The sequence below is a fragment of the Oryza brachyantha genome, chromosome 1 (genome assembly GCF_000231095.2).
Source record: "Oryza brachyantha chromosome 1, ObraRS2, whole genome shotgun sequence".
Lineage (NCBI taxonomy): Eukaryota > Viridiplantae > Streptophyta > Magnoliopsida > Poales > Poaceae > Oryza > Oryza brachyantha.
The window spans coordinates 23,884,264-23,907,773 of NC_023163.2; the positions used below are offsets into that span (position 1 = coordinate 23,884,264).

The 23,510-nt window shown below is 40.4% G+C and overlaps 3 protein-coding genes and 1 non-coding gene across 4 annotated transcripts; 3 read left to right on the forward strand and 1 right to left on the reverse strand.

Annotated features, from left to right (window-relative positions):
* Window positions 1–5,038: 5,038 nt before the first annotated feature.
* On the forward strand, window positions 5,039–12,671 carry LOC102713593 (tobamovirus multiplication protein 1). Its single transcript, XM_006646264.3, has 13 exons — window positions 5,039–5,439; window positions 5,893–5,943; window positions 6,748–6,781; window positions 7,463–7,549; window positions 7,679–7,730; window positions 8,251–8,419; window positions 8,846–8,941; window positions 9,625–9,685; window positions 9,965–10,029; window positions 10,961–11,035; window positions 11,122–11,197; window positions 11,985–12,148; window positions 12,229–12,671. Exons 1-13 carry the CDS (start codon window positions 5,308–5,310, stop codon window positions 12,250–12,252), a joined length of 1,086 nt encoding a protein of 361 aa, XP_006646327.2. The 5' UTR covers window positions 5,039–5,307; the 3' UTR covers window positions 12,253–12,671.
* A 1,315-nt stretch (window positions 12,672–13,986) lies between these two features.
* Window positions 13,987–14,979, forward strand: LOC121053268. The gene has a single exon (XM_040519940.1). The coding sequence runs from the start codon at window positions 14,136–14,138 to the stop codon at window positions 14,532–14,534; it is 399 nt and encodes a 132-aa protein (XP_040375874.1). The 5' UTR covers window positions 13,987–14,135; the 3' UTR covers window positions 14,535–14,979.
* A 2,052-nt stretch (window positions 14,980–17,031) lies between these two features.
* TRNAR-ACG lies at window positions 17,032–17,104 on the forward strand. The gene has a single exon. It is a non-coding gene; the product is annotated as a tRNA-Arg (tRNA).
* Window positions 17,105–18,401: 1,297 nt separating this feature from the next.
* LOC102717294 (GDSL esterase/lipase At4g10955-like) lies at window positions 18,402–21,398 on the reverse strand. The gene is made up of 2 exons (XM_006644648.2): window positions 21,036–21,398; window positions 18,402–19,549 (listed from the first exon to the last, which is right to left on the reverse strand). Exons 1-2 carry the CDS (start codon window positions 21,269–21,271, stop codon window positions 18,550–18,552), a joined length of 1,236 nt encoding a protein of 411 aa, XP_006644711.1. The 5' UTR covers window positions 21,272–21,398; the 3' UTR covers window positions 18,402–18,549.
* Between the last annotated feature and the right edge of the window lie 2,112 nt (window positions 21,399–23,510).

The window sequence follows — 23,510 nt, forward strand, 5'->3', positions numbered from 1 at the left end:
TTTTATATAGCATATTTTGGGTGCCCTATAAACAATATCCGTCAATAAATTACACTAATTTTGGGTGCCCTATAAACAAAGTTACCTGCTACCTCCGTCCTAAAGTTTATTTTTTAGTTTTTAAATACACGGTTTTAACTCTTTATCTTATTTAATTTTTTATGTTTAAAATTTTGATCATTGTTAGATGATAAAACATAAATAATATTTTATATGTGACTAATTTTTTAAAGTTTTAATAATTTTTTAAATAAAACAAATAGTCAAACGTCAGATACAGAAATCGAAAAATAAAGTTATTATGAGATAGAGATAGAGGTAGTACTATTTAAACATATCACAACAAACCCCAAAACTATATGTAATGCCCCAAACCTCAGATATCTTCTCCATTCGAAACACAAATTTATGTCTTCAGAAAACAAAACAAACAATCCAATAGGTTTCACCGCTCGAGAACCAATTTCCCTTTCCTTTACCGATCGCACAGATTGTTTTAAAACTTCGTCACGAAGCACTAAACACATAGGTCCGATGATAGCGGCTCGAGGATCACTATACTAACCTTACACTACTTGGAATCGTGAAAGCGGCTTCGGCAGTAGGAAAATAATCTAAACAAACGGAAAAACGTGGGCCTAAATGCCCTAATTATGCAATCAACTCTACAAAAACCCTTCACTCCCATCGCACCTCCTGCTGCCCATCTTCCACTTCCAAGATTTCAAACCCAAAAAAATCTCCATCCGGGGCCGGGGACCAGCTGGGCAATTGACGCATCCGCCATCTTCTTCCCGTCGAATCAAGACTCGGCAGCGCATCCACTGCAGAGAAGAGGGAGGGAGCCATCCCCGTCCACCTCCACCGCTCGCGGGATCCAGAATCCAGATTGGGGTTTCCGGTCGCGTCGGAGGCATGGTGAGTTTGCAGGGGGCGGCGCGAGGGGGCAGCTACGGGTGGAGGTGGGGGGAGAAGGCCGGCCTGGTCGTCTCCCTCCTCGACGACGCGCTCTTCCACGTCCTCTACGCCGCCGAGGCCGTCGTCCTCTCCGCGGCGCTCTGCAGCTTCTTCCTCTGCTGCGGCTGCAACATCTGACGGCCTGATGGATACCTGAATAACCTGATCTGTGGACCCCCTCTGCTCTGCTTCGATGCGGCGGGCGGCCGGCGACCGCCGACGTGAAGCCTGACGAAGGCTTCCCCATCTCCGCGCGCGGCGCCTGTATCGTCTCCTCGCCCGCTTCACATGTAAAGTTTTGGCCGTCGCGTTGCTTGTTCAGTTCCGTTTGGCTTGTTCTCTGTGAGCATGCACGCTGCACCATACCAGAGTGCTTGCTGCTGCTGCCGCCCTTTTTTTGCTCCTGGAGCAAAATTTTTGTATCGCGCTGTCCCCGTTCTGAATTTCCAATGTAGCAATTTCAGTTCTGAATAAATTCTAGATTTTCGGTCCTGCAATAAGCAATTTCTGCGCGATTCTGGTTTTAATTAATGAATGTTCTCCCTCGTTCGTATCGAAATTGAACATCCCTCACAAAGGAAAGAAACGGAGTTCAGAATTTCTGTGCAATTGTGTGCAAATTTCCATAGTTCCCCAGTCGGGTACAGTACTGAGGTCCATGACTCATTCTTGCACCATTCGCGGGGTGCACTCCCCGTCAGTTTTCATCCATGGCCGGCGGCGCAACCCGCGGAAATGGCAGTTGAGCACATGATGCTGCTGCCCAGAAGTAAATGGAAGCATGGAGCGGCAAGGTCCAGCACATATGCACATGGATGCCTTGCTCGGTCTGCATGAGGCGGAGGGGCAGCGGCAGCGGCGGCGGCGGTGAAGAAGCGTGAGGCCCGCGGGAGTGACGTGGTGTATCTTGGCCACGACTCCACCAGAGAGTTCAGAGAGAGAGAGGCGTAGGTGTTTGCTGGATGTGTTGCTGGATGAGTCGATTGCTGACTGCTGACCGTCTGTCTTGTTCTTGTTTACCACGCCGGACACACATGAATGTCATGTGAGGTCATGAATTTCGTGTGAGGGTCGGTCTGGTCGGGGAGAGAGCACGTAGCTTTAGCATTTAGGGGTCTTTTTAATTTTAACAAATATCAACTAATCTCAATTTGGAAATTGATTTGCATTTTTTTACTATGATGTGAATTTTGCAATAGTTAGAATTCTGCACAATATTGCGATAGGCAACATAATTTTGAGTCAAAAAGGCAAAAACTACCGAGAGCCCGTGGGAGTACATTTACTTAGGCTGCCGCGTTTGATTGGGTTGAATATAAGCAAGACCTCCCAGAGAAGGCTATCTCCTATAAGCAAATCAGGAATATAAGCAAGAGAGTAGAAGAAGCAATCTAAATATATTGCAAATATAGATGATTCTTACAAATTAGGGTTTTGTAAATTGAACTAGCGACAAAACTATGATGACAAAGTAATCTAAGCAAAATCTGACTCTAAACAATGATATCTACTGAATTTATATGACTAGAGACATCCTAGGGTTAGCCATGGGAGCTCACAACACTTGAGTTTATCCCATGACGCATTTACCATACTCATTTTGGCAATTCCAAAACAGCTTATGAAGAATTTTGACGTGGAACCAAAACAATCTGAGAATAAAATCTGAGACAATTTTAATAGTACTCATGGGTCCGATATTCCTTCTATATTTGTTGCTAGGTCTGTTTAAAACTGATATTGACAAGAGACTCAAATCCGAATTAAAAACATGAAAAAATTTATCTCTTGCCTTTTATGGCCCAATAGTGACGCAGTGTCATGGAAGATGACTTAGGGAATGCCATGGTTTGATCTCCAATCAACTTCATTGGTCATCCATGTATTCCATGGACACAATCCCCGCTCCTTCACTCATGCAAGCATTTTTACAAATAATAACAATACAAACAACTCATGGTGTTACATCATTTGGTCGAATATATAATAAGTAAAATTTACATATATAAAGAACGTACCTCTGGTTAATAGTTGTACGAGTCATATCAAGCTAACTATGTTCACATCACTCACATTCTACCACCGAACAACAAATAAGATTGAGGACATGTGTTGTTTATTGTCAAAATAAACCTTGCCATCTGTTGGCATAGCTAAAATTTGACGATTCAAAATGTTAGTAAGGTCAAGATGTTTGACACGATTTCAATATTTGGTATATTCTTGTGAGTAAAGTTGAATTATCAAATGTTGATAAGGATTGACAAGATTATGATAGCAGACTTCTGTTTACTTTGTCACCAACCAAGTTTTGGGATTGCTAAATTTGGTGTGGTTGATTTTGGCTATAGACTGAACAAGTCATGGATTTGGACAGTGTAGCCGTCGGGACATTTAACTTTTTGCCACTCTTAAAAATATTGATAACATATTTACCACCCATTATCTATGACACGTGGGCTCTCATGAATCAATGACATATGGGTCCAGTGATAAAATCTGTTATGACCAAATGTAAAAGTGACAAAAAATTAACTATTCCGTAGCCGTCAAGCTCCGAAAAGTATGCAACAAATATAGCTAACGAATGCATCTATTTTACTATGAATATTTAAGATAGGCAAATAAAATGAGAGAATCACCGTCTTAGTTCTGATGGGATGCACGCCGAAGCTCAAAGACGAGCTCTAATTTATCTTAACAATAATATAGTACTCCCTCCTAATCTTTTTTAAAACGTTGGCTAGTTCATTTTTAACTAACCAACGTCTTATGTTTGTGTATGAAGGGAGTACTATATAATACTAGCATGGATAACTGTAAGGGTTTGCTCGCTTTAGACAGATTTTAACCCATATTAAATAGAAAAAGTAGTAGAATATAAATGCATACATAAACTCATATAAGTTTTTTTAAAAATTTTGTGTGGATATAATTTTCTTATGTTCTCTATAACTCACTGGAAAGAAAAAGTTCATTTCGTTTTCATATACTTCATTTTTACACACCTAATAGATTCATAAGAATTAATTCTTAGAAATGCAAATCCTTATTTTTTATTTTAAAACAAACATGCCTTAAGAAAAATAGATTAATGGGAATTGACCATACTATATAGAATTTGAGGTACAAATAAGTATAACAAAATACGCCCTCCGTAGTAAAATGTAAGTATTTCTATAAATTTGAATATTGTATCAAAATATAAGCATTTGCATTACTTATCTCATTATTATGTTTTATTCAAAACTCTTTTCGTTTTATCTCTATTTACCCTTCCACTCAACTCCATTTCCCAATTACTAATAAGCACCATGATTTTTTTCTTAACCATAATCCTTGGTAAACAATATAGAAATACTTATATTTTAATATGAAGACGGTAGTTGAGAACATAACTCCATATCTGAATCAAAACTAGACAAGTTTTGGTTGCGTTCTTTACTCTAGATTTTTCTTAGATTTTTTCTAGGCTTTTGCGCGTATGCTTTCTGAACTACTGGACGATATATTTTTTGCAAAATGTTTTTATATGTAAATTCATTATATTATATTTTGAAAATAGATTATTTAAGTTTTTAATAGCTTCATCGTTCACACTATTAAATAATCATCGCAAAAATAAATAGTCTTTTATCTAAACGTTGAAAAAGAACACAAGGGATGATTGTTTGAACAACATGTTTACAAACAAAAAATAATTTGTGAATATAACTTTTATATGCATATTCTTACTGAAATGTCAACAATGCAAATAGATTTCGGTGAAAAAAATCCACAGATTAACTTTAAATTTAAATTTAAGATTAAAAATTTAATTTTGACTTGATATGCTACTGCTACATTGTACTCCACCCTTTGCAAACGTTAACCTGCTGATTGTACACTTGTACCGACGGTGAACGTGAACGCAGACGTCCTTATTATTACGGATTTACGGTCCTCGGTGGTCGCATATTCACGGTTCACGCCCCCATCCTCACGTGGGGATCCCCGGCGAATCCCATGGACCACAGTTGAGTACGCACGCGCTACGCCCGGCCTAAAAACCGAGGTCTCGCTCTCGCCGCCTCGTCCGCTTTCCAATCCAACAGGCGCTGCCTCCTCCAGTCAATTCCTCCTGACCTTCCTCCGCCTCCGGGCTCCCCCCGTCCTCCCTCCCTCCTCCGCTCGAGCCCGCCCGCCGCTCCGGCTCAGGGCCTCCGCGCCAAACCCTAGCCCTGGGCCCTCTCCTGCCCGCCGCGAGATGCGCCGCCCGCGAGCCCCCTGATCCTCCCCCCCCCCCCCCTCCTCCTCCTCCTCCTCCTCCCCGTCCTCCGCCGCGGTTGCTCGTCGTTCCCTTCCCCAGGCATGGGCCGCTACGGTTTGTTCAGCGCCATCGCCGCCGGAGATGGCGGTGGCTGCCTGCCGATGCCTGTCATCGCCGCGGAGGCTGCGCTCGCTGCCATCGACGCTTCCATCTCCGTCGCCGCCTTCGTGCAGGTGTGTGCCGTGTGGCAACTTCGATCTGGTATCCTCGTGGGGCTGCTCTGTTTGTGACTTGTGGCGGGGCAGGGAGTAGGGCGGTGGGCATGTCTTGTGCGTTGGGCGTCGTGTGGTAGCGGGAGGGGGAATGGGGGAGCATCAGATTTTAAAATGATAAGTTTGCTATTTACTAGAATTGGATATCAGTCAGCTACATAAATTGTTATGTGCTATTCACCTTGGGATTCTTGCAAGACTATTTCACTCTGTTGTAGCTGTAGTGTTACTATCTGGTGATGCTTGCTCATAGTGGAATGATGTGTAGCCTAGTTCTGTAATGCACACACTTTACTCGGTGAATTAAGTAGTGTGTCAGCACTAATCAGTTGCTACTGCAATTTCACTTATATCCTTTACTTAATCTGACTCTTAAATCCGTTTACTGAGGATTAAGTACTTGCAATTTTGCAGCTAGCTAGAATTCACAGGCATGATCAGCAACATGGATGGACTCGGCAAAAGGTATGCACAATTTTTATCTGTGCTGTTTTTCATGCTGTCCAATTATCTGATATGTTGTTTTCCAATGAATTTATATGCTCGCACTTAATAATATTTCTATGTTATCATGGAACTTAATTGGCTGATGCTCTGCCTAGATGGTTAGGGCTGTAAGTTTTTTTATCCCTAGTTCGAAGCATTTGCTTAGCTTTACATCTAGTGACTAGTCACTTACGTGGACAGTTGGAGGCTCGAAAATAACCAAGCGCGTAACCTCATTATCAGATATCTCAAGCTTCGTACTAGGCTTCCCCCATTTACTCCATGGCACTTTGTTATAGTTAATATGGGAGTAGCTTATCTTCAGTTATCTCTCTACACTTTTAGCTTTCTTTTAGTAATTTAATATTACTATCTATGGTACTATTTGTGGCATTTCACTTTATATCATGTTCACTATGCATTACTTAGTTTGTCTGATTCTAAAGTACGAATGAATTGCAATATTGTTTATGTTTACAAATGCTAGCCCCCAAAATGGTTCCATTTATGCGTACTTTTGGTGATGTGTAAGCATGTTCTTATGTATGAAACATAATTATAGACAGTCAAAACAACAATGTGTTTTGTAGTCTATCGATTTGACAGAAGCAGCAAGGTTCCTTGGTATGTGACATTTACTTCAATACATGGGCTATAGTCTTTTTGAGTGAGAGATCAAGGGTAGGATATTAAATAATGCTAATTAGTGCATCGCTTTTCTTTTTGTTTGAGCCATAAGATCAGCTGGCAGATTGTTAATGTCATATGCCTACGTTCTTGCAGATATTCCATTTTATGATTGGCCTATGCAACTTAGGTGAGATTTGTATTGCTACGATAATACCTTTTTTCCTTTATTTTTACTTGAGGCTTATTTATTGTTTTTCTGCACTTGAAATTTCTGCACAATGTAGTTCATAGTTAATGGCTTTGTCTTAAGTGTTTTGAATGGTTCCTGCTATCCATTTTTTAAACTGTTTACTAAAAACAATTTTGCTAGAGAGGAAAATGCTACTATTCAATTTTTTGAATGGACTTCCTCTTTTATGAGATGTAATGTGCTACTGTAACATTCAGGGAGCATTGCACAAGGAATAGTTAAACTATTTATATTCTAGTTTTGAAACTTTGATACAGAAATAGAAGCTAGATCTCAATTCTTTTTTTGCATTTTTTCTATTGCATGCTATTTCTCTCCTTAAACAGGTCTAATTTTCACCAAATGACATGACTGCTGATCGCTCATCTTAATTAGTGCACAATTAATGAATTAAACATAACTGATGTTTTAACATTTTAAGAAGAAACATGTTATTACATCACTAACTGCTTCTGAGTTTGACTAGTTTCTAAATAAAGTATATGAATTAGCTCTGCTAGTGAATCAGGGTAATCATGTGTACTTTCTTTCCCGGTTCTTTTGACAGTCTTCCTTGCATATTTTATGATTACTAAGATTACTACTAACTTAATTTTTATTTCTCCAATCCTTTGGCAGTATTCCTTGTGTATTTTGTGTCTACTGTCATCGCTACTTGTGAGAGATGGCTTTGTTGGGTCCATGGATGTGGATTTGTACTGATGGGTATATCTTACTGGATATAACTTTGCTATTGTCATTTCATTTTTCATTTCCTGCTTTTCTACAAGACCTTTTATCGCATGTTAATTTTCTGATCAGACGTAATAGTTGTGTATTCTCAATATTTTGCAGCTAGTCCACAGATATTGCTTCTTGCTTCTTTTCTACTTCTGTTGTCATTCTGGTGAGTTAGGTATTGTCTTTCAGTGCATTTCTCATGTAGTTTTGCTGATAGATTTAAGAGTACTAAAGATTTGTTTTGGCATTCCCGGCCTAAAGATTTGTTGTGGCATTCCCGGCCTTGTTTATCATGTCTTGGTTTCATATATCTAGTTGAAAGAATTGTCACTTGGTGAACATAGACATTTTTCTTCATTGGATTACACCAATCCTGCTTTCTTAGTTATGTAATCTAGACCTAGTAAATATTATCTACAACTGTATCTTAGGCCTATGTTATGCATAATGACCAGTCAAACCATTTGAGCAAGTTAGCATAAAGGAAAATGACATTCCTCATTGATGCTTGAGGAGAGAAGTGCTGGATCTTCTCAGTACTTTTAAATCATTTTATTAGGGTAACCCTGTTAAAATTGGCCTCTTATAATGAGAGAAGTTGCCCAATGGTCACTATTACTCATTAGCATATGATCTCTGATAGTTTCTTTTTTCACTTATGTTTCTCTAAAGTAATGGTCTTACAGGGTTGACCTGTGTCATCAGACAAACGATGAAGATGAAGAGGATACGAGGACTCACCATGAAGCTTTACTGGATAGAACAAAAATTAAACCCGGTATCCGTGCTGTTGATGTTCGCCGGAGGTGTTGCCCAGGAGTACAGCTTGGAAGTCGGCAAAAATTTGTGATTTTGGTATGTTTTTTAGTTCAATAACTAATACAACTTTTATAACTTGCCAGCCCCTCAACTTTTGGCTTATGCTTATAAGCCAAATTTTGAATTTTAAAACTTAAATTTGGAGTTGATTTTAGAGTTTTTTCATTGCAGTTTATTTTCCAACCTTTGCTTTTAGATTGTTAAGAACACGTAGATAAAAGTTTTATCCACATTATTTTTTAATCGTTAATAAGAAAAGGATGGGGCTGTGAATAATTCAATATGGCATATTCCTTGCTCATGCACATTTATACATTCCTTTATAGCACTTTATTTTATTCAGACTGTACTGCTTTGTGAATAATTTGTTTGATTAACTTTAATTATGTAGCGGACCTACCATCATATAGTATTTTTAAAAGTAGAACTAACAGCTCACCTAACAATTTTTTTTTCATGTAGGTGCTTCTACTGTCATTTGTTGTTACAATTGCCTTTGCCATCCTCATCTGGATTGGTCGAGGGGAAAATCCTATTGATTCATCACTATTGAAAAGGGTATGATGGATTATCATTCTTTATGTTTTTTCTGTGCTGCATTTCCTTGATATGTGAACCTAATTAATCTATATAATATCATTGATGTGTTGTAAGTGCTCGAAGACAGCCTAGGAAATGTATTATTATTAACCCAATTACCCAAACCAACAACTATGGCGAAGGAATAGAATGAAGAAATACTAGCATGTTTATCACACATGGAATCTGATACTTGTTTTCCAAGTTGTAACACTGCAGTGTGGTTTGGTTTGCACAAACATGCCATTATTGTGGATCAAGTTTCCTAGGTATCAGGAGGCATTTTGTTAAAATTAAAAAAGCACAAAGTACACAATCCTGTTCAGGCCAATGCGTTCTACACTTATGCACAACATGTTAGAGTTAGACACAACAATGCGAAATTCTTCAGATCAAACATGAAATTTTATTAAAGATGGGCCAGTAATAAAATCCTAAGTGTTTTACTTGTGATATGCCACATGCTATAAGTAAAAGTGTCCATTACAGGTTGTCTATCAGTTTTTATGACATATTGACTTATATCTTATGTTCATGCACTTTTTATCCATATCTCTCACTAGTTTACTTGATAAATTTACAAGTTGACATCTTTCATCGATAATTATTTAATCACATATTGTGTTGTAACTTGACTGATTAGCCAAATAATTGTTTTGTAGGTTTACTTGGATGTATTTTCAGTAGTTGTTCTTGTACTTGGTGTTGCGCTGGCGTGTTATGGTAAGAATGTAATGCTGCCTATATATATATACTCAATTTTACCATACCATAATTAATTCATGATATTAGGTGTATTATTTTCTAGTCAATTGTTTTGTTTATAAATCCTTTGCAGTAGATTGGTAGATATTGAACAAGTCTCATAGCCCTAGTTCACTTTATAGTTTCATATCTGGCTTGCTAAATAATTTAACCTCCATCTGCCGCCAGTAGTACATGCTCTCATTCGCTAAAGTCTTGGCCTGCCCTTTTCTTTTCTTTTTCTATGATCATTTAAAGGTGCAATACTATTCTCGAAGATGAGCAAAGTGCGTTCTGAAACTGGATCATCTGAGAAGCGGAAGGTATATATCATTATATTTGTGGATTGCATCTCTCTACTGCTTTATCATTTGCTGCACGTTTTGATTTGTGTAAAACAATGTGAAAACAAACTAATAACTATCATATAAAATTTTATATTCATTGAATAGATGGTCATATATTCAAAAGTTAGAACTTTTAGTTTTGAGTTCTGGTATAGAAACATCATTCTGTACTTTGAGATGTTATTTCAATATGTTCATAGTGGTCATAAAACCAGATGTCAAAAAGCAGGATTCCCTTTTATGCGTACTCGTTCCAAAATCTGCATGAGCCCAGCTCTTCCGATTACTGAGCCCATGTACATAGAGCACTCCACTTACACTTTCATCCCCTTTTGTGTAAAAGGGTCAATCCGGAAGTGTTATAGTTGGAGCGTTTGGGTTTATATGGCCCCATCTTATCTAAACTCTCCATGTTGGACTAGTCACACTAACACCACACTATGAGCCATACGGGGCCCAACTATTGGGCTGGAGTATTACATATGCATGCAGTAGCATAAATTATGAAAAGCAGTATGTGTTTTACAAGGATTATTCATTCTATCTGTATTTCTTCGATCTTTAAGGATCATATAATTTCAAATCTCTAATTCTCTATAACACTGCTAAAAATAGACTATTAAACTTACTCTTACAAAACATCTATACTGATCCTTGGTAATTTAATTATGGGTAATTTTACCATCCTTGTGAAAGTACTTCAGGTACCAAAATTTACATTCAAAATCTTGGTACCTCGAGGTAAAAAGTACCTGAAGCCTAAAGGTATCAAATTTTACACTTGAAAATTTTAGTACCTCTCGGTATCTCCTTAACGATGGTAAAATTGCTCTTTAATTATACATTGGATAACATCTTTGAGAAACATGCTCATCCATGTAAAATGTCAATGCTTGCTTCTCTGCAGGTTGCAAGTTTAGCTGCTGTGTCAATGATTTGTTTCTCATCTTCTGCTATACTAGCACTTGTTACTAATGTTCCGGTAAGTCTGATTATACAATAATAGCTCACATATCCACTAGTTGGTTCTTAAGTCAAATTATCAATTTGCTAGCCTTCTTGTTGCAGGTGCTTGTGTGTTGGTACTCAACAGATGAATACATCGTCAACAATGCTATCATATTGTTTATGTACTACTTCATAGGTATGGCTCTGCCATTGATGGCTAGAAATAACCCTTAAATTGAATGGTATCATTTTATTAAATGTATTTCGTGTTGCATTGGGAAAATGTGGTAGGACGTGGTGTTAAACTCATGCAATTTGCCATCAGGCTTATGTGCATAAGCTTTGAAGTCTGATGGTGAATAACATGCTCCAACATGGAACAATATGTGGGAGTTAGTACGATAAGTTACTGAAATGAGTAAGTTTGGTGGTAGGTGTAGATAAATTTCCAATCCAACATTTATTTCATACCCCCATGTTGAAGCTACTCTTGATCTAATGATTCTACATAAGTACCAGATTGAAATACTCAAACTCTGACAATAGATTTAGTGCAATCATGCCACGTTTCTTTTGTTCTTATATGTACGATATTTAGTCTGTGGGATGATTCTTATGTTCAGTTCTCCTTACATCAACGTAGTGAATGTTGTGGAACTCAACTGTAGGAGCAACGCTTTCAAACTTGTGCACTAATGTGTGATTTTTTAGGAAATTAATTAGTTGCATGGTGTATTTACAGCACATTAAACTGCAATGGTATTAAAATCACAAAAATGAACTGTTTACTAGGCAATGGTATTAAAATCAGAATGTATGGTGTATAATAGTTTTTTTGTTGATATTTTTCTTGTTCTTTGCTATGTTGACGTGCTTATTGCAAACAAGATATTCTGTTGGCACGAAAGCATTTTGCAGAGCCTTTTTTAGAGAGAGGGTTGGCCCAGCCGCTTGTTAATTTTACTTGTGTACACTCTTTACAGGATCGTCCATACCATCAGGATTTGTTCTATGGGTCATGAAAGATATTCCTCACCGGCAGACAGTAGAAAGACCCACACAATCAAGAGTAGTTACTTTGTTCAGGGATAGACCATCCACCACACAGGATCCGCAATGGAGGACTGCTGTTACATCCTCTAACAAGGTACTCGCAGTGTCACGTTATTCAGTTAAAATTATCATAGATTGTACCTCTACATGCTTCTAAAACACTGACGTTCCTAGGCCCTCAAGTCAAGCCCGATTTAACCAGAAGACTATGCTGTTGATGCGGAAACCTTCCAGTCTGCCTAATGTGCTAGAATGTTACCAATGCACTGGCATCTAGTAGCTTTCTGACGGTGGGTACATGGATGGCTATGTAATTCCTGTTGCAAGGAAACTTTAGTGATCAAAAAAGAAGGGAATTACCTGTGAATGTAGCATGCTTCTCAAACGAGTGCACAATATGCGTTTATACATTAGAATTAACTCTGGGTAAGGTTTTAAGGATTAACAAGTGTAAATAGCCATAGAAATGAGCGTTTTTCATGGTTTGGCTGTTCTTTCAGATTTTCCCCGCCCTCACATTAGCTTCGTAAACTCACTTTAGTTCATAAAAGTGGCAAAGTAATGTTTCAACTAGTCTATGAGAAAGGCCTTTTGCCTTATGAAGATCTCTTGTTAATTCTGTCTCGTTCTTATCATGGATAAAATGCTTCGAAGACGTTCTGATCCTAACAGCTGGCATGGCGGGCAAAGCAGACTTCTACTTGTCAGCTTTTGTTAAGATTTTCTAGTCTGAATGCTAACTAATCTAGACATATATATAAATTATAAATTTAGGCAAAGCTATAAACTTTTACAATATAAAACAGAGTTATTAACGAACAAAAGTCCATCAGTTTTTAGTTATTCGGTTACTCCTACTTGAGATCAAGCTGCCGCTAGTATCGGAAAGCCCTGCCCGACTAAATAATCCTTGGTTGCTCGTATTATCGCGGTTTTATACGAAGTTTAAAGCGCCATTTTAGAGGGGGCATCGCGATTCGCGCCTTTGTGGCGACGCACCCTGCAAATCGCGGTGGGTAAACGCAGCCAAAATGCCAAATCCATCGGGAGAAGCCTACGATCGAGGACTTCGAGGGCTTTTTGTAGCGGCGCGGATCGACATGAGCTTTGGACAGTGTGCTGATTGGTAGAGTCGGTGAACCCAACCCACATGAGTAGCGAGCAGAACCTGATCCCCGCACGGCACTTGCACTGTTTTGATCTTGGAGTTTGATCCAAAATGGATTAGAGAAGGGCATTCCAGGGTAGTCTAATCAAAGAACTAGAGTAGTCTAACTGTTATCCTATCATATTATCTTGCAGATCGCTCAAAAGATTAGTATGCACGCCTTCAGAACACAGAGTTTCCGGATGATATTTTGTGATGTGGATACAACCAACCACCATGCCGTTTAGGAATAGAGGACCACTACACGATCTTTGTAAACAAATCTAAATGAACAATTGTATTTTTATATGCAATGTGTGGGGTAAATTAGATGACAGTCCTAATGGAGACATACATATAAATTCTGTTGGAGAATTTTTCTTCTGATTAGCAAGAAGTTACTAATCTATATCCTTTAAAATCCAATATTACTTAGGTTCCTGTCTAGAAAATATTCATATATTACAGTGGCATAAAAGAGTGAATAAATTTATGATATGCACATTGAAAATCACGACCATCCATCAACTATATTTTCTTTCTAATATCTCTGCACACACATTACATATAAGAAAATGCTACAACAATAATACAATCCTAACCCACTAACTAGGTACTCATTCCAGGGCTTCACAAGAATCACCCCTTCGGTCCTTCCTCCTTTCCTCCCTGGCTCTCTTGTCTAAAGATAGCACAAGCTCTCATGCATGCCTATTCCCTCTCCCAAAGTAACCACCAGAAAACCCATGAACTCATCTCACTCTACCACTTGTCTACTCCACAACACAATAAACACCCATTGTTTTCTCATCTCGGCATGCTGCCACCTTCTCATATAAAACCGGTATAACAACCGCCAAGAAAGAGCCCTCTCCCACTTCCTGCCTCTCTCTCTCTCTCTCTCTCTCTCTCTCACTGCACACGAAGCGAAGCCATGGGGGCGGGCACTACGGAGCTGAGCGCGGCGCCGCGCCACCACCCCGCCAACGTCTCCGGCGGCGCGGGCTGCCTGCCCTCCTCGTGTCCAACCGGCAGGCGCCGCGGATCCGCCGTGGTCCGGAGCCTGCAGCTCGTGGTGCGCGACGTCAGCCCGGCCGCGGGCTGGTGCGGCCACCGCGCGTGGCGGAGGCTGCTCCGGCGTCTGGCGCAGGAGACCAGGTGCATCTGCAGCTCGTCCCCGCCGGGCGCCTCCTCCAGGCCCATCACGTTCGGCTACGACGCCGCCAGCTACGCCAAGAATTTCGACGACGGGCGCCGCCCCGCCGCACACTACGGCGCCGCCCGCCCGGCCTCCGCCGTCGCCAATGCCGCCGATGAGTCGGCCAGCCGCTGACTCGATCGCCTTCCTCTGCATGCTCCCCCTCTCGCCCTGATGCCCGTTTGATCTCGATCGGTCGTGTGGTTCTTGAATGCTTAGCAATGTGCATTCCTTTTTTCTTCACCTTCTTTCTTTTTCGCTTTTGTTTCTCTCTCTTATTTTGCACTCAGTTGTCGCTTACATGGGCTTTGCAGGTTCAACAACGCACGGTACGTAATTTTGTAATTTGTACATAGCCTGGAGATAATATAAGCAGAGTTTTGTCGAATTTACATGTGTTTTATTTGAATGGCTCCAATGCGATTCTTTCTCATCTCTTTTTTTTTGAAAGATTTTCTCATCTTTTATAGGATCCGATCTGATCGAGCTTAAACAAGCACTTGTACTCCCACCCCATTGTGATTAGAATTGAATTGTTAAATATGAAAACCATGACTTGGCCTGTTTTTAGTTCATGGCTGAAAAATGGAACGGTGGTTCGATCAGTATGCATATTATGATTGACAGCCACAGCTACAGATTTCATTTACAAGAATTATATGTCATGTTATTCTGATCTAAGGCGTTAAGTATCAGCATTTGCCATGCAAATAAAGGCACATAGAAAAAGGGAAAGAGGTCAGCTTTACTCAAGAAAAGGGATGATGCAATGATGTATTTGAGGAACAAAATGAGAGGCAAAAGAGGAAGGACACTGACCATTAGTGAGGAGCAGCTTGATCAGTAGTCATGATCCTGCCAGGCCATAATCTTTTACTCCTGTGAAGAGGGTGTTATTGTCCCTTATAAAAATCTATTGCCAAAGAATGCATTTTGGATCATTTAGTTCGTGTAGTTAATGACCAGCAGCCTGCATTAGCTTTGCCCCGTGAGACAGAAACATTGCTTCCTGCAAGAGCAAGGCCATTTGGTACACAGGTACCAAAGACTGGGCTCCATACCAAAAGCAAAGCAAAGTCTTCTATGCTATGCACAAGGCCCCGTTGCCAGAAAGGCAGGAGCTTCCCTTGGGTGCTAACTGCAGCACTGCAGGTTTCTGCTGCGCATGCGGAGCTCAGTGAATTTTGTCACCCCTTAATTACCATCTGCAGCTTCAGTTCAGAATCATCTTCGGAGTTTATGACAAAAAAAAGCCGCTACAAGGGGCATTTAACTTTTTGCCACTCTTATGAATGATGATAATAGGTTTATCACTGAACTCGTACATTATAAACTTATGATGACCCACATACAGCGAGTGATAAATCTGTTTTGATCACTCGTAAGAGTGGCAAAAAGTAAATTCCGGCGTTCGAGGATGAGATTTATTAGCACTGAGCATAGATGAAAATTGATCTCGCGATAGACCATTTCTATTATCCAGCTGTAGCCACCAGCCCACCACTGTAAAAGTTATTACTGGCATACTACTACGTACTGCATACTTGCTGACAGAGAGTGCATACGGGAGAGCATTCCGTCGCATTTGTCAGTCTGTCATGTGTTTTCTGCAGTCTGCGGGGACACATGGATCATTAATGGGAAGCAAACAACATGCTTCCATATAATTGAGCTCGCTCAAGGCAGGCTGCGTGCTCAGCATGCGTTGTCAAGGAGGAGGCTGTAAATTTTGTGGTCCAAAGTGGCACCCCTTCACTGTCACCTCAATAAAAGAGTTTGGTCGCAGTCAAGAGGATGCATCCCTCAGCCTGAATGGGATGATGACCGACGCCTGCACGGCTGGACCGTTACCAAAATGTGCATCAGTGCGTGTAGTGCTATACTGATTACACAATCTAGCGACTAACGCCAAGAGACGACGGTACAACAAATTGACCATGGACAGCTAGCTTACCAGAGCTCTTTAGAGTAATTTTATAGTCCTTAAGAAGGTACCACGAGTACTAAAATTTTAGTGTAAAATTTGGTATCTCACAGTACCTAGATACCAAAAGATACTAAAATTTTACATTAAAAATTTGGTACCTCATGGTACCTTCTCAAATACTGTAAAATTATCTGACTTTTATTAATGAAGGAAATTTTCATTACCCGGCTTCGAAAGAACAGAAAAAACGAAGCAAACACCAACTGACCAAACGGCTCAGCTGACGAAAAACAAAGCAAGAACACAATCCACCGCTGACAAAAGATAAGGCTGAAACATTTAGCACCAGCACATCATAATCTACACTTCCACAGGGAACCAGAAACTGAAAACAAAATTCACAGGCTATCAGGGACAAGGAGAACATTTCGCGGCTTGAGCTGTCCCAGTTTCTCCATAAGCAACTCATCTATGTTGTACATACACCCACGATCTTCTGCCTTTAGCAAACTTTTCCATCTCTGCATGGAAGATAGAGCCTAAACCACCTGCAACTATAGATCATGCGTTTATGTCACGGGAGAGTAATGGGCCATGTCGTCAAACGGGGTCCATTTGTTGCGATCTAGGAGGCAATCTTCTTCGGCGCCCCGCGGCTTCGATGGGGGTGTTTCTCTTTTTGTGTTTCTATTTGGACTCAACAAGGACTCCGTGGCCCAATGGATAAGGCGCTGGTCTACGGAACCAGAGATTCTGGGTTCGATCCCCAGCGGAGTCGTTTATTTTTTTATTGTGCATTTTTCATTCAACAAGTTGTGTGTTGCTTCTTCCGGGAGTCCCAAAAGGAAATTGCACATTTTTGTTATGTTTTACTGCCTGGAGCAAGTCCAGAAAAGTCTTCACACGGGTAGGTTTTTTTGTTAACTGAGGGTGTGTTTAGTTGGGTGATGAAAAATTTTGGCTGTCATGGATCTCGGAAGAGATTTTTGGACGAATAGAAAAATAAATTTTATAGCTCGTCTAGAAACCGCGAGATATATTTTGAGTCTAGCTAATCCGTCATTATCATATATGGGTTAGTGCAGTACTTATGGCTAATCATGAACTAATTAAGCTAAAAAATGCAATTAGTTTTTTCCATCTATGTTTAGTGATGTCCAAAATTCGATACGATGTTTTTTTGAAAAAAAAATTGAGAAATAAACGGGCTCTAAAGCTTCAAATTCAGTACTGCCAGAATCACACAAGTATAGGCTTGTGCATTCTAGTATTTGACATGAAAAAAATGGGTTCGATCCTCAACGGAGTCGTTTTTTCTTTTTGGTACATTTTTCATTCAACAAGTTGTTTGTTACTCCTTCCCCAGGAGTCCCAAAAAGAAATTGCACGTTTTTCCTTCGAGTTACGTTTTACTGCTTCGAGCAAGTCCAAAAAAGTCTTGCACACGGGTAGGTTTCTTTTGCTAACTAAAGCTTCAAATTCAGTACTAATACTGGGTGGTAACTAGGGGTGAAATCGGTCTTAAGCCATATTTTCTTTTGAATTCGAAATCAGGTACGGATAGTGCCAGATAATATATCACCCGTTCCGTATCCTAACCTATATTTTTCTCAGAATCGGATTCAAAAACGTGTATTTTTTATCTCTAATCTATATGTATATATAATAAATCTAGAAATGTAATTAGAATTTAAAAATAATACTTTAAGAAAAAATATACAATACTACTTGTGAGCTTATAAAATAATAATTAACTTAATTTTTATCATGTTTATATGTGAACTCATAATATATTTTATTATATATTTAATAATATGGGACATTTAGACGGATATAGTTCTTCCTATATCCTAACCCATATTTTTTGACGGATTCGGGTTCGAACTCGGATAATATCGGGTATCTTTTTTTTTTCCATATTATTCCCATAAGCCTTGGGTTGGGCGGCAGGTGGGAAATACCCGTCCCATTTCCATCCTTAGTGGGAACAGCTTGGAGTCGTGAGAGCCTCTGCCAGAATCACACAAGTATAAGCTTATACATTGTAGTATTTGACAAGAAAAAATGCTGAGATATTTATTAGCACATATCCTTTTATTATATTTTTACCATATAATAGGTCACAACCATAATGGAACATATCAAGTTAATAGACGCAGAAACCGATTAGAAAGAGTATTTCTAACGCCAGCTGAAACTTGAAACAACGACTTTCAGCAGCCTCTACGACTTTGCAGGGGTTGACGGTGCTGTTGCTGTGTATAGGGACTTCAACTGCCTGTGTATAAGCTTGCTGTCATACACAGCTAGCTGCAGCTCCATGCCATCCGACCACCATTGTTGCAGTCCATGCGCTTCGAGAAACTTTTGTGGTCCTTTTGATGTCACGAAAAGCTTCGCTACCACGTCGCCAGCGATCTCACTTGCTTTGCGTTGCTGCAGCTGCTCATCTGGAACACCCTCAGTGGCGGTGGTGGAGCAAGAAGGGGCATTGTAGTGACAGCAGATGTAGTCGCTGTTGTTAACATATAAATGTGGCACCCATTTCTTGTCAGCACGCAATTTCTTCTTTGCATTTCCCTCCTCTTTGGTATTGTCAGGCAATGCTTCTTCCGTCAGTGGCAGGCTGGCCTTAACTTTTTTCCACAGATAGCTGGCTTTCTCGCTCATGCTCCTTACACCCATGGCAAGTGAAACAGAAGGTGGATTGAACAGATGGCATTCCACGAAGACTCCTTGCTTAGCGAGTTCTTTGCAAACCTGAAGAGCAAATCCAGCTCCCAAGGAGTGCCCAGCAACACTGACATTAGCGCTACCAAACCTCTCAACTGCTGTCTTCAGTGCTTCTGAAGCTCCAATAAATCTTACTGAACCTTTTAAGCTCTCCCACACCAGGAAACGAAGATCGTCTTGCAGGTCTCTCTTGATGGTGGGCTTCTGAAGCAGTGTTCCTCGGAGAGCTAACACTGCCCTTGGTGCACCACTTGGTCTTATGAGGATAAGGTCAGACAAAGCAGAAGAGCGATCCCACTCGAGGACAGCGCCATAGATGGAACCATCCCTCTCATCTACCAATGTCTGTGTGACCTTGTACTTGAAGGGCTTCCACCATTTTGGAGCAAGGCCGTCATCTTCTCCTTTCTGATCTTGCCTGTCCAGTTCAAGCAGGTACACTGCTTGAATGAAGCAGGCCATGACCATCCTTTTGTAATTTGGATCTTTCCTGCAATAATTTGAACCGACAATGATGACATTAGAATTTTAGAATAAAGGTTGCAGATATAATTGTGGCACATTGAAATAAACTTGGTTAAGCACACAAAGCATATTCTACATTACCGGAAGTTCCTGTATGTATGAGGTCGAAACAAAATATAAATCAAGTTGTAAAGTCCATTCAATTTTTTTGATGCAATAACTAACTAAAAAAGTTTGATAAAAGAAAGCAGCCATTGCATATTCTTTTTGTATGTTAATGCACCTCTTGTTTCCTGAGAATCTTCAGGTTCGTTCTTTTCCTTTCTTTTTGCACCCAAGTCATGAAAAGCTTTCAGTGGCTTATGAAATGAGGCTATTGACACTAATAGTGGTGTATGCTTATTACAGTTTGGAATGACTAAGACCAGGCATCCTGACCCCTGATAATCTTCAGAATATAGGAACATGCAATTCTGCGACCATTCCTTGTTTGGAAGACCAATTCTGTGATCATTTCTAGGTATGATCTAGTGGACTACATCCAAGTACTATAGCACTGAGCAAGGTAACTGTGGTGAAAACTCTTGTTCAAGTGTTCAGCCAGTAGAGTTTGTACCGTCCAATTGAATCATAATATCCAACAAACATGAGTAATAGCGTGTAGATTTGATTATTATATTAAGTAAAGTTCAGAAAACCAAAAGGGGAGATGCACCAAATTCAACAAAAGTAAGTCCACACATACCCGATAGGAAAGCGCCACGAACTAGCCAAACCGTGTTAGTTTCAATAATCGATTAGTGCTTCTCTGTTATTTCACTTTCTTGTTTAAGAAGAATACCCAATCCCTAATTAAAGGTAGGTCCATTTCTATGCCCATGCCTCACGAAACAGTGCATGGAAGGAAGAGCAAAACTCCGGTGTATGGTAGTATGTGGTATGTAACCTGACTTGTAGGGTATTACTTGACTACTTGTAGCTTTGTAGGTGCACGGCAGTAACCAATATAAACACAAAGCAGACACGACAGCAACCAATAAGCACAAAGCAGACGCGCCGAATCACAGGAACATCACAAACACATTGAAAAAGATGATATTTTGTACAACCGCTTGTGAGGTGCGCGATTGAAGATTTTTGATCTCTCGAAATGTGTATATTGTACCACGCGGTAGTGCAAATTGCAACAAAATCCTGGAAATAGAAGAATTAATGAATTCGGTTCCATGCTTACAATCCAATAAACGCCATCTCCTTTCATCCAACATAATCCCCTCCCCTTCCAACTGGAGAGCCGGGTGCAAACCGGACGGCGTTCCTCTTCCTAAATAAAACCCAGCCCTTTCCTATCAGGATTAAGCGCGAGGCGGCTACGAACCAATGTGCCGCGGCGTCCACGATCCCCGCACAGAGAAACACTCCCCCCGATGACCACCACCATAACGCAACACGCATATCAAACTAGCTAAGATTTCGCAAGGAAAACAGAGGGAGAGAGAATCGTTACCAACCAGCTCGATCTGATGATCTCCCTCCAGTTGGGCGGCGGCAGGTTCCGCGGCCCGGACACGTGGAAGTCGTAGGGGTGCCCCTCCACCTCCGCGTCCGCCGCGGCCACCACCACGGCGTCCCCGCCGCACGCCCCGCCCTCCTCCGCCTCCGCCTCCGCCTCCTCTTTCTTCCCTTCAACCGTCGCCACCACGACCTCCTCACCCAGCGGCGGCGGCGGCGCCAAGTCGATCGCCATGGCCCGCTCGGGAAGGGGAGCGCGTGCGCGAAGCGGGCGAGTCAGCAACGGTCGAGAATGCTGTACGGGAGGAGGAGGGGGAGGAGTTGGCAGCACGCGAACGCCGCGACGATTCGTGGGGGCGGCGCGGGGGGGAGCGGTATATCTTCTGACGGTGGGATCCTGAAGGGGACAGCGCCCAACGGTCATGTTTGGCAAAAGGGGCAGGAACTGAGGGGAGGTTTATTATGATGGGGGGGATGTGTTGGCTGGCTTGGGCAAGTGGGCTAATGAGTATGCTTTCCTTCCTGGGTTTCTTCCTCCTCCCAACTCCAGCTGCCTTTTGGGCGTTTTTGATTTGGGGCTCCATCAGTTTCGGTTTGCCGGTAGCCCTTGGGTTTGTGTCATCCAAGGGTGGGTGTTTTGTTCTTGCCTTCTTGGTACAAGAGGGTATTTGCACGTGAGGTTTCCAGATGGTGACAGTGTTGGATGCATGACTAATAGCATTCTAAGCAGATATTATATATCTCTTCGTCCATTTTGAAAATATAGTATTTGTAAGAAAGAATGGTTGGAAACTTTATCTCATCGTTTAAAATAGAGCATCATCCACAATTCCACATTAAAAAGAGAAATTTCAGATATGAATGTTCTTTCTCCTTCCTCCATATCTCAATATCCTATCATAAGATAAGAGAGCACAACAATATTTGATGAGTTGATTAATATATATATATATATATATATATATATATATATATATATATATATATATATATATATATATATATATAATGACAATATGGATAATCAAATTTAGATGAGTTGTTGTCTAAGCCTCTAAGGTCATATTTCACGGTTAAAGGGAGCCGGCGTGAAAAATATAACAGCAAATTAAGTATTAGCTATAAAAAACTTAAAATGAATTGATATGATTTTTAAAATAACTTACTTAATATTTTTTTATAAGAGATATGTGTCAATTAGCAGTCTAGAAAGCGTGCTCGGAAAATGAGGTAAAGAACGTGACCTAAATATTTCTGTGTTTCAATGTTTGTGCTTCGCAAATGTTATAAGATTATAGGGGAAGAAATATGAGGTCTGTATCTTTTAAACTCCATAGTTCCAAAGTATATACAAGCTAATCATAAAAAATGTATGTTATTGTACATATGTTAATATAACTATGTGATTAACATAGCTTGGTAGATACTCTGTAGGGTTTGAATTTCATCTTCGGATATAGGGTATTTTGCCATGTTATTTAATTTGTCACGTCAATCATCTCCTTCCTATCCATTTTACTCCCACTTAACCTCTATATTAATAAGGAGTATTATAGTCTTATTACTTCATCTTTATTTTTTTCAAAACAACATAGAATGCATTATATTTAAGAAAAAATAAAATATTATAGAATACGAGAAAGGAACTGTGACAAGTTTTCTACCTCACTTCAATGCATATTACATGATGATGAGATATTGCGGGTGTGTTCTCCAAGAGGAGACAAACTCTAGAAGACTGAAAGTATTTGTGCATGCAGAACATGAGGCTTAGACCTGTCTGAACTAGCTTACAATTAAGAAAAAAAACGACCGGTGAGAAGGCAAATGGTGATAAACTGTTAAAGATATATTTCTTAGCTTCTAAAGTCTAGCTCATTTTCTAAACTTACAATAGCAGATTTTTAGAGTCTTGGTATTATTTAGGTACTTTTAGACACATGTAGATTCCGTAAAGAAATTACATCCTCAAACAGAACGTTAGATTAAGTTTGTTTGTGTCATCAATAAATTCCTTAACTTACTTAAGGCCTATATTTTGTATGGCCCTCCCTTGAAACAATGATCAAAGAAAGCCCAATGGGCCTTGTGCCCTTGTCCATCACGAGACAGCAGGCCTCGACTCACCAGTGGAGTGGACTCTGTGGTCGCCCGTGTGGCTGTGTCAAGTCAAATCTGACCTGTGCAGTGTGTCGTGTGCGGTGTGCGTGCCAGTATAGAGACCTACCAGGTATGTGACACTCTTTCTAAGTAAGAGAGAGCTCGTTCTAGCTTTGTCAATCGTGGAATGAGCAGCTCCATCCTTACTGTCCTGGTGAATTAATTGGCTAATTAATGAGCACACTGACTCACAAAGTCTATAGCTAGTCTCTACGAATATCTCGATGCAAGCATTACCAATAGTTGGAGGTAACTTCGTACTTGAATGTATTAGTGGGAGAGTGGAAGTGGCTGACAATGGCGCTTTGCCGCCC

Bases quoted from the DNA above. Each gene is read 5' to 3' on its own strand.
- LOC102713593 (XM_006646264.3), top strand. From the start codon at position 5,308: ATGGGCCGCTACGGTTTGTTCAGCGCCATCGCCGCCGGAGATGGCGGT. The intron at 7,550-7,678 runs GTATATCTTACT...AATATTTTGCAG, and splicing joins ATGTGGATTTGTACTGATGG to CTAGTCCACAGATATTGCTT. The intron at 11,036-11,121 runs GTAAGTCTGATT...TTCTTGTTGCAG, and splicing joins CACTTGTTACTAATGTTCCG to GTGCTTGTGTGTTGGTACTC.
- LOC121053268 (XM_040519940.1), top strand. From the start codon at position 14,136: ATGGGGGCGGGCACTACGGAGCTGAGCGCGGCGCCGCGCCACCACCCC.
- LOC102717294 (XM_006644648.2), bottom strand. From the start codon at position 21,271: ATGGCGATCGACTTGGCGCCGCCGCCGCCGCTGGGTGAGGAGGTCGTG. The intron at 19,550-21,035 runs GTTGGTAACGAT...AAATTATTGCAG, and splicing joins GAGATCATCAGATCGAGCTG to GAAAGATCCAAATTACAAAA.